At 55.8% G+C, this 14,225-nt stretch overlaps 1 protein-coding gene across 3 annotated transcripts in view; it reads left to right on the top strand.

Annotated features, from left to right (window-relative positions):
• Nucleotides 1-13,738, top strand: part of SETD1A (SET domain containing 1A, histone lysine methyltransferase) — a 30,726-nt gene extending 16,988 nt beyond the window's left edge. Inside the window, exons 8-21 of one of the 3 annotated variants that reach the window (XR_010917481.1) lie at nucleotides 222-1,281; nucleotides 1,572-2,438; nucleotides 2,815-2,991; nucleotides 3,200-3,287; nucleotides 3,577-3,710; nucleotides 3,979-4,054; nucleotides 4,529-4,780; nucleotides 5,052-6,371; nucleotides 6,807-6,976; nucleotides 7,254-7,364; nucleotides 7,557-7,676; nucleotides 7,961-8,098; nucleotides 8,774-9,009; nucleotides 10,129-13,738. Coding sequence is in view for 2 of the 3 variants with exons in the window: in XM_067535230.1 (XP_067391331.1) it covers nucleotides 222-1,281; nucleotides 1,572-2,438; nucleotides 2,815-2,991; nucleotides 3,200-3,287; nucleotides 3,577-3,710; nucleotides 3,979-4,054; nucleotides 4,529-4,780; nucleotides 5,052-6,371; nucleotides 6,807-6,976; nucleotides 7,254-7,364; nucleotides 7,557-7,676; nucleotides 7,961-8,098; nucleotides 8,774-8,947 (4,687 nt within the window). In the remaining variant the exon portion in view is untranslated. Of the gene's footprint in view, nucleotides 1-221; nucleotides 1,282-1,571; nucleotides 2,439-2,814; nucleotides 2,992-3,199; nucleotides 3,288-3,576; nucleotides 3,711-3,978; nucleotides 4,055-4,528; nucleotides 4,781-5,051; nucleotides 6,372-6,806; nucleotides 6,977-7,253; nucleotides 7,365-7,556; nucleotides 7,677-7,960; nucleotides 8,099-8,773 lie in introns of all 3 variants that reach the window. The other 2 variants (XM_067535231.1, XM_067535230.1) reach the window with 2 other exon arrangements.
• Nucleotides 13,739-14,225: the final 487 nt, after the last annotated feature.

Raw genomic sequence — 14,225 nt, 5'->3', positions numbered from 1 at the left:
CCCAGACAGTCAGTGCTGATCCCAATGCCCCAGTGCAGCATTGAGCCCCAGTGTGGGGAGTGGGGCAGGGAGCTCAGCTCAGCATCTCAATACTGGGCAAGCCACCTCTGTGCGGCATTGAGTACAGCTGTCATCCAGTGCGGGGTGAGCAGCGGTGGTTCTAATCTCTGTTCCAACGCTGCCCAGATTTCATTGCCCGTGCCTTTCATCCCATCTCCCAGGCAAGGCACGCCCAGCTACTCCAGCTACCACCCGGAGCCAACCTCCTACAAGTCCCGCCGGCACGAGAACAGCTACGCGGAGTCATATTCCCGCCGGCACTACTCTTCCTCCTCCTCTTCCTCCTCGTCCTCCACGACTGTTGCCACCGCCACTGCCTCCTCGCACTACCGCCCTAGCGACCCCCACTACTCGCCCTACAACCAGCAGTACGAGGGAGCGGGTGGCCGCTACCAACGCCGCCACTCCTCCGAGGGACGCTCTTCCTCCCACCACTCCTCCTCTTCCTCCGCCCACCGCTCCCACCAAAGAGAGGATTCCAGTTACCACGCCCGGCACCGGGAGCGCCCCCAGCGGGACGATCCCACCCCTGCTTCCTCCTCGTCCTCTTCCTCTTCATCCTCCTCCTCCTCCTCTTCATCCTCCTCCTCCTCTTCCTCTTCCACCACAGCAGCTTCTTATCCCGTGGCTCCGACCACGCCAGATGGGACCCTCTTCCAGAACAGCCACAGCTTCAGTCAGCAAGGGGAGTCCTTCACGGCCCCTGGCACCCTCTATTCTCCCTACCCAGCCCCCCCTGAGCCCTTCCCGCTGCCCCCAGAGCCGCACCCCTGTGATCAGGATTACCGGCTGCTGCCCACGGCCGAGACTTTCGCCGCCAACTCCCTGCCCCCCACGGAATTCCTGGCTCAGGAGAGCAAGGAAGAGCCCAGCCCCCCAGCCGTCAGCGCAGAGGATCAGGCCCAGTCACCAGCCCCCCAGGCCTCGCCAGCCCGTTTGGGCTCCCCGGCGCCGGAGACCACCAACGAGAGCGTCCCCTTTGCGCAGCACAGCAGCCTGGACTCGCGCATTGAGATGCTGCTGAAGGAACAAAGGTCCAAGTTCTCCTTCCTCAATTCGGACACCGAGGAAGAGGAGGAGGAAGGGGGCAGGGCAGGGACCAAGGGAGCAGAGGTGCACGGGCCTTGCACCCCACCCCCACCCCTGCCCGTCAGCTTTGAGGACGTGGTGCCAGCTCCGGATGCCGGGGGAGAGTCACCCAAGGCCAACGGGCAGGACAAGGTGCTGCTTCTGGGGTCTAGGCTTGGAGTGGGCTCTAGTGGGTTAGAGCACGCAGGGAGGGGGCTGGGAGATGAGACTTCTGGCTTTTATCCCCAGTTGTGGGAGGGGAGTGGGCTCTAGAGGGTTAGAGCAGCAGGCTGGGATTCAGGACTCCTGGGGAAAGGAGGGGGGGCTTGGATGGTGGTGTGAGATTAGGATTGCTGGGGTGGGGGAGGCAGGGACCAGGGTGGAAGGGGGCTGCTGCTGGAGGATGGGGTCATGTCCATCTCTAACCCAGCCTTCGCCCGCAGGCCTCCCAGCAGTCGTCAGGTGAGGACATGGAGATCTCAGAGGAGGAGGCGGAGGATGAGCCCGCGGTGCAGGCGCCGGCTGACCCGCACTTCCCAGTGCTGCCTGCGGGCCTGGGCCATCTCCCGCTGGGTGTCCCGGCCTTTGCCCATCCGCCAGAGCCACCCCCTACCTACCCACTGCAGCCCCTCATGTCGGTCTCCCTGCCCCACCTGACGGGTGAGGCTGACTACTCCCAGGCTCCACCGCCCCACCACATGCAGGCGCCGGGCCTGCCGGACTACGGGGCACAGGCGGGTGCGGCAGGCACGGGAGCCGGGGCGGCTGCCCCCCCCCACATCTATGACTTTGTCAACTCCCTGGAGTTGATGAACCGGCTGGGCAACCAGTGGGGTGGGATGCCCATGTCCTTCCAGATGCAGACCCAGATGCTGAGCCGGCTGCACCAGCTGCGCCAGGGCAAGGGGCAGTTCGAAGAGCCCTTCCCCTACCACCAAGAGCCGGCATTCGCCAGCCACCCCCTCTATGGGCACTACCTGCTGGACCAGGATGGCCGTCACTTCCCAAGAGACCAGCTCTTCCTGCAGCAGCCAGCTGGCACTGAGGAGCCACCCCCTGGCTCAGAGCAGCCGCCACCCCCGCCACCCGCCTCGCAGCCACAGCGACTGCTGGATTACCGTGCACCGGCGTGGAGCTACCAGGAGGAGGCGCCCTGCAACCCACACGCCTCCACTGTGGACAGTGTACTTGCCACCCTGACACAGGAGATGAAGAGCATCATGCAGCGCGACCTCAACCGCAAGATGGTGGAGAATGTGGCCTTCAGCACCTTTGACAAGTGGTGGGAACGCAAGGAGCAGAAAGTCAAGGTGAGAGCATGGGAGCCCCCTCCCAGCGCTCTGCGAATTGGAGCCATGGGCCCCTCCAGCCCTTTTATCTCCTTCCCACTTCCCCATTTTCAGCTGCTGTGGGCCCGCCCCTCCAGCCTGGTGTGCCCCCACCACTCACGGGGCAAGCCTGACTCAGGCTTTGTTGGAGAGGGGGCTGGGAGCCAGGGTGTGCCTGGCTTCTGTCCCCTCCTTGGGAGAGGAGTCTGGTCTAGTGGGTTAGAGCTGGGGAGCTGGACTCCTGGGTCCTATGTGCACTCTCCCAGCCTGTGCTGTTCCCTGGGCAGAACTCAGCCCCCCTGGTGTGGGGCCCTGGCACGGGCTCTTTGCAGGGTTACTAATGGGGACCTGCCTTCAGCCCTTCCAGAACGCAGCCAAACAACAGGCCAAGGAGGAGGAGAAGGAGAAAACCAAACTCAAAGATCCGGCCCTGCTGTCCTTGGTCGACTGGGCCAAGAGTGGCGGCACTGTCAGCCTCGAGGGCTTCAGCTTTGGCACCGGCCTCCGGGGGGCGCTCAGGCTCCCGTCCTTCAAGGTGAATGCATATTGCCTGCCTGGGAATGGAGATATGGGACCTTTCCCCTTCGGGGGACGCTGGGTCTTTTCTGGCCCCAGGGCATGGATCTGGCTGGCTTGGGTGGAGAATGGGATATAGGCCTTTCCCCTCGCGGGGGCGCCGGCTCTTAGCCAATCAGCTCCCCAAGTTGCTCCTGTCCCTGCCAGCCACTCTGTGCTCTTTGCAGGTGAAAAGGAAAGAGCCTTCTGAGATCTCAGAGAGCAGCGAAGAGACGCGGCCCCGCCCTTCCACTCCTGCCGAGGAGGATGATGATGGTGAGCGGTTTCTTGTGAACGATGTCAGCCAGCAGGGCTGGGCCTTCTATTATCAGCTCTGGGAGGGGAGCATTGTCGTCTAGTGGTTAGAGCAGGGGGCTGGAGAGCCAGGACTCCTGGGTTTGTTCCCAGCTCTGGGAGGGGAGTGGGGTCTAGTGGGTAGAGCAGGGGGCTGGGAGCCAGGACTCGGGGGTTCTGTCCGGGGCACTGAGAGGGGTGTGGGGTCTGGTGAGTTAGAGTGGGGGGGGCTGGGACGTTCCCTTTAAATCCCTCCCCTTGCCCCTCACAGACAAGGAGGCTGCTCAAGGACCAAAGGGATCCAAGCGGGACGAGGATTGGATCAAGGGGCCGGGCAAGCGCCGGAAGCTTTTCTGCCTGGACAGCGAAGGGGAGGAGACCTCTGACGAGTCGTCCTCTGAGAAGGTGAGGGCAACCACCCCTTCTAGCCCATCCCCAACAGTCTGTTCCCTGGCAGAGATGGAGACACCCCACCTGGACCCATCTTCTGTGCATGTAATCCCTTCCCTGGCTGTCTGCCTCAGTTTCTCCTTCCTATCTGAAGACTCTATCTCCCAGATAAGTTGAGGGTTGTTTGCCAGGGGATCAGGGAACCCACAAAGGTAAAAGATTCTCCCAGCCTTTCCAGACCCCCAACAGCTCTCTCCATGTGTCCTGATTTCATCCTTTCAAGGAGGAGGAAGAGGACGAGGATGAGAAGCGGCGGGAGGAGGCAGTGGCACACAGCGACAAGGAAGAGGAATCAGAAGGTAAAGGAACTGGGATGTTTCCCACTGTTGGCACAAGGGCTGCTGTGTTGCGTGGGATTTTGCCTGGCACTCAGAGCTGGCCCTAGTGCCCCGTGTTACTGTCACATAATGACTGTCTCTCAGGTGAGGCCCCTGACGTTTGACGGTTACCAAAAATCCTATGTCCCCTTTAGCAAGAGTCAGAGCACAAACCCCGATGTCCTGGCCAGATCCAAACCTGCTCTCTCTGCTCCAACTCCCTCTGTCTCCTCTGTGCATTCAGTCTCATGCTGAACTCTCCAGTGCCCCCTCCCCTGAAAGACTGAGTGTTTGTGTGGGGCTGTCACCCTGCTGCCCCTCAGCGCCAGGTGAGTCGTGTGGTGCCCGTGTGGTATCGCAGTGTGGCTGTTCCCCAGCTGCCCCACCCCAGAGCTGGCTGCATCTCAGCACTAGATCACTGTGCTGTGGGACCAAGCTGCCCTTTGCTTTGCCTAGAAGCAGCAGAGAGCGAGGACTCCTCTAAATACTCCCTCTACGAGGAATCGGACGAGGACAGTGACAGCACTTCGGACTCTGAGAGCAGCTCCTCCTCCTCCTCGGATGAAGCTGAGAGTGTGGAGGGGATAGCTGAGGACACCATGGACGAGTCCACCATGGACAGTTTCCCCTTGGAACCAGCAGGGAAGGAGAGCAAAGCTGAACCCGTGGCGGGCATGGAACTGGAGATGGTCAGAGAGGCCACGCTAGGTATGTAGCCAGTTAAATCCATCCCTGACCGTCTGCTCCCTGACAGAGATGACAAGCCATGTAGTAGGAGCAGAGTCTCAGGGTGCATGGTTGTAGATGCGGGGTATTGTGCTGCGGGGCGGGGGCCATGAGCAGCAAGGGAGGGGGGTTGAGCTAACCGAAGGCTCTTCTGGCTGAGGCCTGTGGTGAGAGGCACTGAATGAGGCCCTGGCTTCCATCTCAGTGTGTGTGTGGGAGGGGTCTCTAACCCCCGTGATCTCCCTCGCCACAGAGCCTGCAGCAGAGCAGAAAGCTGGCCCCCGAGAGGAGCGCGAGACTGACCCAGCTCCCCGCCCTTCCTCGCCCATCCCACTGCTGCCGCCCCCCAAGAAGCGCCGGAAAACGATCTCCTTCTCGGCCCCCAGTGAGGAAGAGGTGGCCAAGGCGGGGGCGGAAAAGGCAGCTGAACTGGTCCAACCCTCCCTGCCTCTTCTTCCCTTGCCCCCACCCCCTGCCGAGGAGCTGGTGCCTCCTGCAGTAGTGCCTCTGGAACCCACCTTGCTGATGCCCCAAGTGCCCTTAGCGCAGGACGCCCCTCGCCCTGCCACGCCGCCCCCTGCCCCCAAGCCTCTCTACAGTGGGGGGCGCAAGCGGGAGGCCCCCAAAGCCAGCCAAAGAACCATCAGCAACCTGCCAGCCGACCACGCCTCGCTGGTGAAGTGCTGGGCCGAGGAGCCACCCACCGGTAGTGGGCGCCGCCGCTCCCGTTCCCGCTCCTCAGAGCCCCCGCGCCCTATGGCCGGAGGAGAGGCTGAGCGGCTGCGGCTACGGGAGCAGCTAGGCGCCTCGTCTCTCCTGGAGCTGGCCAACCAGCCAGAGGCGGGCGGTGTGGACCTGGCTGTGCTGGCAGACATCGCCCTGAAGATGCCCATTGGCCATGCCAAGGAGGATGCTGAGGACTCGGAGGGCACAGAAACGTCAGACGAGGCAGAGGAACAGTCACCGCCCCGTGCCCCACCAGCGCCCCGAGACAACAGCATCCTCCTGGAGCACAACTACGCCATGGCTGTGAGAGCGGCACCTCCTGCTCCCCGGAGAGCAGCCAAGGCCGAGGAGGAGGCCCTGGGTCCAGCCGAGCTGCTGCGGGTGGATCTCTTTGGTGGGCAGGTCGGGGAGGTGCTGGAGGCACCGGAGGAAGTGGTGGCAGAGGCCGGCGAGGCCAAGGTGGAGCCGGAGGTGGGTGCCCTCCTGGCGTTGCCCGGGGAGGAGCGGGCCAGGAGGAAGCGCCACAGAGACAAAGAGGAGGTGCCAGACTCCCCGGCCTCGGAGCCCTGCCTCACGGAGAGTGAGGAAGAGGAGGACAGCGAGGACACTGACGCTGGCGAGACGCGCCGGCGGACGCTGCGTTCCCACTCGCACAAGCCATGGCCCCAGCCCCTCCCCTCCTTCGAGACACGCAGCGAGTTCGAGCAGATGACCATCCTCTACGACATCTGGAACTCAGGCCTGGACGTGGAGGACATGCACTACCTGAAACTCACCTACGAGCGCCTGCTGCAGGAGGACAACAGCACCGACTGGCTCAATGACACCCATTGGGTGCATCACACCAATATCCTTACTGCGGGGCATCTGTGGGACCCTGGAGGCTGGGCAGGGAATGGGACATGGGTATTTTCCCCTCTAGGGGGCGCCAGCGCTGCGCTTTGGCCCCAGGGCAGAAACTGGCTGGTTCAGGGGGGTGGGGAATGGGACATGGGACCTTTTCCCTCTAGGGGGCACTGTCTCCCATAAGCCCCCCAGAGTGTTAGCAATCAGCTGACTGGCTGGTGTCCTATAGCACATGAGATTGTGGGATTTACCCAGTGGCCTGAGCGGTGGGTATCCTGTCTGCCCTGTTGGCACAGTTCCATGCAAGTGTGCCCCTGGCTGCCAGCCTTAGAAAAGCTGAAAGGCCCGTGGATCCTGCCTGCCCCCTGGATGGGATGAGGGGACTGGGTGTGCTTGGTCTCTCCCAGCCGTCTTTTTCCTTAAGCCCTGTCCCCACTCACCAACATCGCCAACCCCAAGCGGAAGCGGAAGTCATCGGATCTGCGGGAGCACCAGACTGGCTGTGCCCGCAGCGAGGGCTACTACCCCATCAGCAAAAAGGAGAAGGACAAATATCTTGATGTGTGTCCTGTGACGGCACAAGAGCTGGAGGTGATGGACACGCAGGTATCAGGAGCGTCCTGACAGCCTGAGCCCCTGGCAGAGATTGGGACCGCCCCGCTTAGCTCATCTCACCTGTCTGCATGAGGGGCAGGATTGTCACCTGGCAGAGATGGGGATGCCCCTGCCGGGCCAAACTCATCCATCACCCTGGGGCAAAATTGTTCCTGATTGCCTGTTCCCTGGCAGAGATGGAGATGTGGGTGGGGGCATTTCACTGGTGGGTGATGTGATCCCTTTTGGGAGGAGGGATGCTCTAACTCCCTCTCCCACTGTGTCCCAGGGCACCAACCGCATCCTGTCGGAGCGGAGGTCGGAGCAGCGGCGCCTGCTCAGCGCCATCGGTTCCTCCGCCATCCTGGATAGCGACCTGCTGAAGCTCAATCAGCTCAAGGTATGTGGGGTAGGACCGGCTTCCCTGGCTACAGAAGGGCACAGAGTGGCCTGGGGAGCACTGACCCCAGTGCGCTGGGGGGTGCTGTGCTGCAGGGCAGGAGTTCAGTGCAGCAACGCAATGACTACCCGCCCCAGGCCAGTGTGTCCCAGTCACACCAATACCGTAACCCTACTTTGCCTCTCACTCCAGTTCCGTAAGAAGAAGCTGCGGTTTGGCCGGAGCCGTATCCATGAATGGGGCCTGTTCGCCATGGAGCCGATCGCCGCTGATGAGATGGTGATTGAGTATGTGGGGCAGAACATCCGGCAGGTGAGTCTGGGGGCGTGGCAGTGGCACCGCCCCTTCGGTGCTAGGCTGGGGAGGGGTGAAATTGAGGAGGATCTGCTCTCCAGCTGCCCTACCTCAGAGATGGCTGCATCTCAGTGCCTGATGAGCTGTGCTGCGCAGCTGTTCCCCAGCTGCCCCTCCCCAGAGCTTGCTGGGCTAGCTGTCCGGTGCAGCTGTTCCCAGGTTCCCAGAGGGCTCAGAGGCTGAATGCAGGGCAGGGCATGGCCCAGTCTCTTGGGGTCTTCACCTCTCTCTGCTGCCCCCAGGTGGTGGCTGACATGCGGGAGAAGCGTTACGTGCAGGAGGGGATCGGCAGCAGCTACCTGTTCCGCGTCGACCACGACACCATCATCGATGCCACCAAGTGCGGCAACCTGGCCCGCTTCATCAACCACTGCTGCACGGTGAGGGGCAGGGCTTCTGGGCGCTCGCCCCAGGGAGTGTCCCTGGGCTCAGGGCAGGGCAGGGCTGCTGGGTGCTCGCCCCAGGGAGTGTTCCTGGGCTCGGGTGGACAAGGCTGCCGGGCTTCTCACCCTGGGGGGGGGCACCTGCGGACTCAGGGAGGGGCTTCAGTGCTTGTTGGGTTGGGGGTCTGTGCTACAGACTGTTCCTCATCCCCCCAGCTACAGCCTGGCCCAGACCAGGTGCCTCCATGCGAGTCTGCCTATGCCACCGCCCTGAGTAGGGGCCAGAGCCACTGGGCCAGGCTCCCTCTGTCCCTGGATCTGTTTATTCACCTGCCTAGGCTTTCCTTCTGTGTCCATTTGTCCCTCCATCCAGCTATTAAAGCTTTGTCCTTCTCTCTCTACCCCTCCATTCTCTCGCTGTCTCCTAGCTTGGTCTGTCAGTCTGTGCCACCCTGCTGACATGGCCCCGCTTTACAGCTGTTCACGCAGGAATCAGCAGCAGAGCCGGGATTGATCCCTGATCTCCTGGGTCCCTCCCCTCTGTAACCCGTGTACCTACGAGAGCAGAGCTCAAGGGCGCAGGCTCTCCATACCCCACCCACCTGGAGAACGACCCACTGGGCGGGGGGTGGATAACAGCTCCAACTCATGCCAATCCCTGTCTCCCCTCAGCCCAACTGCTACGCCAAAGTGATCACCATAGAAGCTCAGAAGAAGATCGTCATTTATTCCAAGCAGCCTATCAGCGTCAATGAAGAAATCACCTATGACTACAAGTTCCCCATCGAGGAGAACAAGATTCCCTGCCTGTGCGGCACAGAGAACTGCCGCGGCACCCTGAACTGAGAGCCGTATTTATTGTGTTCCCTGCCCTGTCCTCCGGCGCCTTAAGAGCTCCACGTGGCCTGGTAATAGGGCCTGCGGCCAATCAGCTCTCTGCCAGGATCCGCCCTCCCTTCCCCCCTGGGGTAGCCAGGTCCAATTTCTGGTTCTCTTTAGTGACCCCTTCTTCCCCTGTAGATTGGATCCAGAGCCAATGTTAATGACATCTTGGCATGAGCTGAGTTTGAAGCACCTTTGCTCAAGCAAGACTCGTTCTTTCCCTGTCCACAGCTCCCAGCATGCAGCTCTGCTGAGGACTAGGGACGCTTGACCCAAATCCCCAGGATGCTTTGGGAGCAGCAGAATAGAGTGCATGCTGGGAGCAGAGCTGCCCTCTTTACAACACAGTTGGGAGTTTTTCTTTGCATTTATATTCCTGCCACTTAAGATGAATTCGGGTCCTTGCCTCCAGGACCCCTCCCTTCTCCCCTACCCTCCAGCTTGATGGACCCAGTAGTCATGGGAAGGGAGCCGAGCATGGTGAGAAATGCCATGTCTTGCCATTGGCGTGATCGTAGTACACAAGCAGCTGAAAGCGCCAGTTATGTATCAGATCCTTCAAGGGGGTCAGAGTCCAAGGCATCAGAGCCAGAAGCGACTCTTCTTGTCTCCCCATCTGTTTGTCCCTGTTGCTCTTCCCACCCAGCCCCACATCCTGCACTAGGTAGCACCCAAGCGCCCTCTAGAGAGAGAGGATCTGCTTAGCATGGTTGGGTTTTTACGCTCTATTTCCCCTCATCAATTTTGTAACAGGTGTCACTCCTGATTCACTCCACTATGACCACAGCCTCCACCTTTTGATTGCAGTGCCTGGAAAGGTCCTGCACCGCTTTAGTATTAATGCCCTGATGTTTGTGTCCCCTCTAAAGAGGGGGAATTTTTCCCTCTGGACAAAACGAAACGATACCCAGCCCACTCATAAATATAACAGAACCAGTTAAATCATTTCATCTCTGTATCCTGCAGCCAATCAGTGTGTGCCCCCCCCCCCCCCCCCCCCCCCCCGGACATATTAAAAAATAAAAACACAGATAATAATAAAGGGGCAGGATTCTCCTCTCGCTCACCCCGGCATCGCTCGGGTAGAGCGTATCTCCAGTGTAAGCGGAGACCAGAATCAAGACCCCCTGTTAATTTTTCTTTAGGAGAAGAAAGTTGTGTATATATTCCAGATGGACTGGCTGTTTCTTGTAGAAACACACAAAAGTTATTGGTATGTAAATATTCTTTTTATTATTTTTTCCTCTTCCTACTAAAAAAGAAAAAAAATAGTTGTAAATAACAGCTATCTTTTTCCCCCTGCCGCGGTTTAATTTCCTTCGACACAAAGTTTGGTTTATTATCCCTGGGGTGGAAAAAAAAAAAGCCTTTTATGGATGGACGCTGGAGAAAATATAGTTTGTTGAGCTGCTTTTTTTTTTTTAAAGGGAGTTGGTTCTGAAAGATGGAAAAAAGGAAATCTGGCTTGTGGATATGGAGCGAATCTTGCCCCAACGTTTGTGGTGTCGTTCATAAATCTCAGCCTGAAGGTGGTTGGGATTGTGGCTTTGTTTTCAAAAGATGAATGCTTTCCCCTGGTGGATTTGGTCAAGGTGGCTGGACTGTCCAGGGTCATATCTATGAGATGTTGATTTGCTTTCAACTCTGTATTGTGGTGGCATTTTGTTTGGGGAGGCAGTTAAATTTCTGTCTCCGTTTCTCAGCTTTGGGCTGTTCTGTCCTAAAGCATAAATCATCAAATCTTGTTTATTGTTGCATCCACCTCTCTGAGGTTTGGATTATCCACACCTACAGTTCCATCCCCAAATTCTCTTCTTGTTTAGTTTTGCGTTCACTTTTCCAAGGTTCGGATTATCCGTGTATCCATCTGCAAATTCTCTTCTCTCATCCACAGGGCCGCTCTAGACGCCAATACATTGCCCTTCCTATATGGGACTACGAAGTGTAAAAGCCAGAGCTGAGATCGACAGCCAAATTGTAACCCTTAGAGCTGTTCTCCTTTCCCAGTGGAGTACACACCTTTTCAAAATGGCTAGTGATTTTTGGGGTAGCTAGTTTGAGATCCCATCTGGCTTCCTGGAGGCAGATGGTCAGCATTTCCTGAAAGTCAGGACACTTTTGGGTTTCAGATTGGGCACCCGAGAAATAGCAGTGTCTGAAGAATCAAGGCTGTTCTTTCCTTAAGTCTCTGCTTCAAAAGCTTTTTGTCTCGAGGCTCAAATCTTTCTCCCAATGGCAGTCAGAAGGCCTCAACATCTCATGAGAATGAACCACTGAACCTCGGCTGTTGGAAACCTACTTGGCTCTGATTGGAAACTGCTTTGCCTCCGCCGTGCTGGGAAAACACAGTGCACAACCTGGCAGTGGCTAGCCCTGCCCCTGGGGAGTTTTTAGCCAATGAAATAAGACCGGCTAACGGTTCATCTGAGATGGGCAGTGGGAGAATCTTAGGGCAAATCCGGAGTGACTCCACTGAATTCTGCAGGGCTATGACCAAATTCTGATCCCAGTTACCCCAGTATGAACCTGGAAAGACTCCATTAACATCACTCCGGATTTCCTCTGGTGTAACAGACTTCTGCTGGAATCAGTGGAATTAATTGCAGATTCACACTGGCATTAACAGGTTCATTCTGGATTTACCCCGGGAAGCAGAATCTGCTGCTTCCTTGTAGAGTGACATCTGTGACCAATTTTTCTCGCTGAGTTATAACTGTGTGTCTGTCTGGCAAAGGGTCTGCTCCAAATTCCACCCCAGGCACATCTAAACATTCCCCTCCATGCTAGATAGAAACACACCAGCCATGGGTTATAGACTCAAACCCTCATAAGCTGCTGAAACAGCAGCAGTTTCCTCTGTGTATTTTTAAATGCTGCTTTAATACAGTGCCTAACTTTTCCCCCCAGTGAGGTAATCTTGGCAATAAATTTTCCCACTTGGGTGCGCAGGAGACTAGAAGGAAAGGCCTTTTTTAAAAATGTTACACTCAAGCCCTAATAAAACTCATGTCTCCGATGTATCCCCTCTTAGACAGCAATCTCTGTAGCACATTTAATGGGGTATTTAACATGTGTCTAACAGCTCAAAACTCTCCAAATTTGAAACTATTTTAACAATTTTAAACCCACCAGCGCCTTGTTGGTTTTGGGTTTTTTTAAACCATTTCTCTCAGCAGTTGTTTTAACTTGCCTCATTTTCTCAGGGTTGATTTTAATCTCTGGGCTTGCTTCTGGCTTTTTGTGTTGGAGCAAATGTTTTTTTGCCTCTCTGGCTCCACAGGTGTTGTGTGTGTGGGGAATGGGAATATCCCATCAGCTCAGAAATCAAGATTTCAAGCCCTTGCTCTGAAATATGAGTATTAGTAAAGGCTTTTAGACTAGTCTCTCCAACTTTTCAAAGCTACCATGGTCACTTAGAGACACGGGATTTAGAAAGACCAGCCCAGATCCTCAAAGGGATTTTGGCACCTCATTCCATTGACTTCGGTGGGAGTTAGGTGCTTTAATACTTTTGATGGTGTGGGCCACAGCCCATGATTCTCGTTGGATCTCTGAGTTCCCTGCATCTTTCCAAAGCAGATTATGAGATTGAGCTTCAGCAAAAAATGGGGTTTGGATTTCTAAATTCAAATCTAAATTTCTGGGTTGGAAAGGCACGCACACGGTTGAGAAGTAGTTTTTTGAAAAATCACAGCTTCACCTTTCACTCCGCAGCCCTTCAAGGAGGGAGAAAATCCATTTCAAACCTCATCCGCTCTGGGGAAGATCCATCCTTGTAGCTGCCCTTTTAGATCTCCGACAGGCATGAATCAACTGATTTTTTTTTTTCATGATTTAATTCCAAAGCCATGAACTCTTCCCCTCTTAGTTCCCCAGACGCCCCATCGATGGAAAGTGATGTCAACCCATCTAATGGACTTCGATTTAAGAGTCGACCAGACCTGTCTTGTCTACACATCAAAGACCTCTTCTGTTTCCATTCAAGCTCAGCCATCCTTGCCTTGTATTCAGCATTCACATTAAGTAGGTCTCTTAATCAGAAACCTGTAATCTGAGATTTCCTTCCCTTCTTTGGGTGTTTGGCTCTCTTGGGTTTGGGGGACTTCAGGATCTCTCATCTCCAGGCTCAGCTGAACCATTGCTTTCTTGGAAATAATCCCCAAAAAGGAAAGTGTCCTCAAGGTGGCGGCACAGAGAATAGCCAAAACTAGACATGGATGCAAAGCAGTCTCTGATGATTTCTGTCCAACATTAGGTTCTGAGCCAAGAGAAACCAGACCAGAAACTTAGATGGGAGAAAAGATCACTCCATAAATCTTTATTAGACAAAACCCACTCAGAACCAACTCCCAGAGCTCTAGGGTAGGTCAAAAAACACTCCCCCCACCCCCCACTTTCCCCTCTCAAATTTCCCCTCCCCCTTTTTCTGTGCGTGTTGTCAAAGATCTCTCCAGCTGGGGGAGCTGAACTACCTTTCTTGTCCAGCAGCTGTTTCCGAGGTTTCCCTGTTCGGCTCAGAGAGAAGAAAACACATTCCCCTACCCCTTCTTCACCAAAGGATGGGCGATCTCCTGCCTCTCTCTAATTTGCTCTCCTTGGTTTCCTACTGTACATATGTTAATACGTTGTGGATTCAATACTTGGTGCCAGACAGCACATTTTTATAAATGTCATTAAACTTTTATTGTAAAAAAAAAAAAAAAAAAAAAAAATACAGACACCCAAATGGGGGTTATTTATATTTTTTCTTATCCTGGTTGTGTCTCTTACGTTTTCATGTTTCTCTTTCTCTCCCTTCCTCCCCATCTGTGAGAGACAGACGCAGCCTGTGTCTGATTGGCTGTTTTTCCAATTTGGATTTAGGCGAGGAGAGATTAATAAGACTGGGACTTTTCAGCTTGGAAAAGAGATGACTAAAGGGGGGATACGGTAGCGATCTATAAAATCATGACTGGTGCGGAGAGAGTGAATAAGGAAGTGTTATTTACTCCTCATAAATCAAAAACTAGGGATCACCAAATGAAATTAACAGGCAGCAGGTCTAAAACAAACAAGGAAGTGTTTCTTCACACAACACACAGTCAACCTGTGGAACTTCTTGCCAGAGGATGTTGTGAAGACCAAGTCTATAACGGGGTTCAAAAACTAAATAAGTTAATGTAGGACAGGTCCATCAGTGGCTATCATCCAGGATAGGCAGGGATTGCAGTTTGCCAGAGCCTGGGAATGGCCGATGGGATGG

The sequence above is a fragment of the Emydura macquarii genome, unplaced genomic scaffold (assembly GCF_026122565.2).
Source record: "Emydura macquarii macquarii isolate MOO-44397 ecotype Brisbane River unplaced genomic scaffold, CSIRO-AGI_Emac_v2 contig_3485, whole genome shotgun sequence".
Lineage (NCBI taxonomy): Eukaryota > Metazoa > Chordata > Testudines > Chelidae > Emydura > Emydura macquarii.
This window is presented reverse-complemented; position numbering and strand designations above follow the sequence as displayed.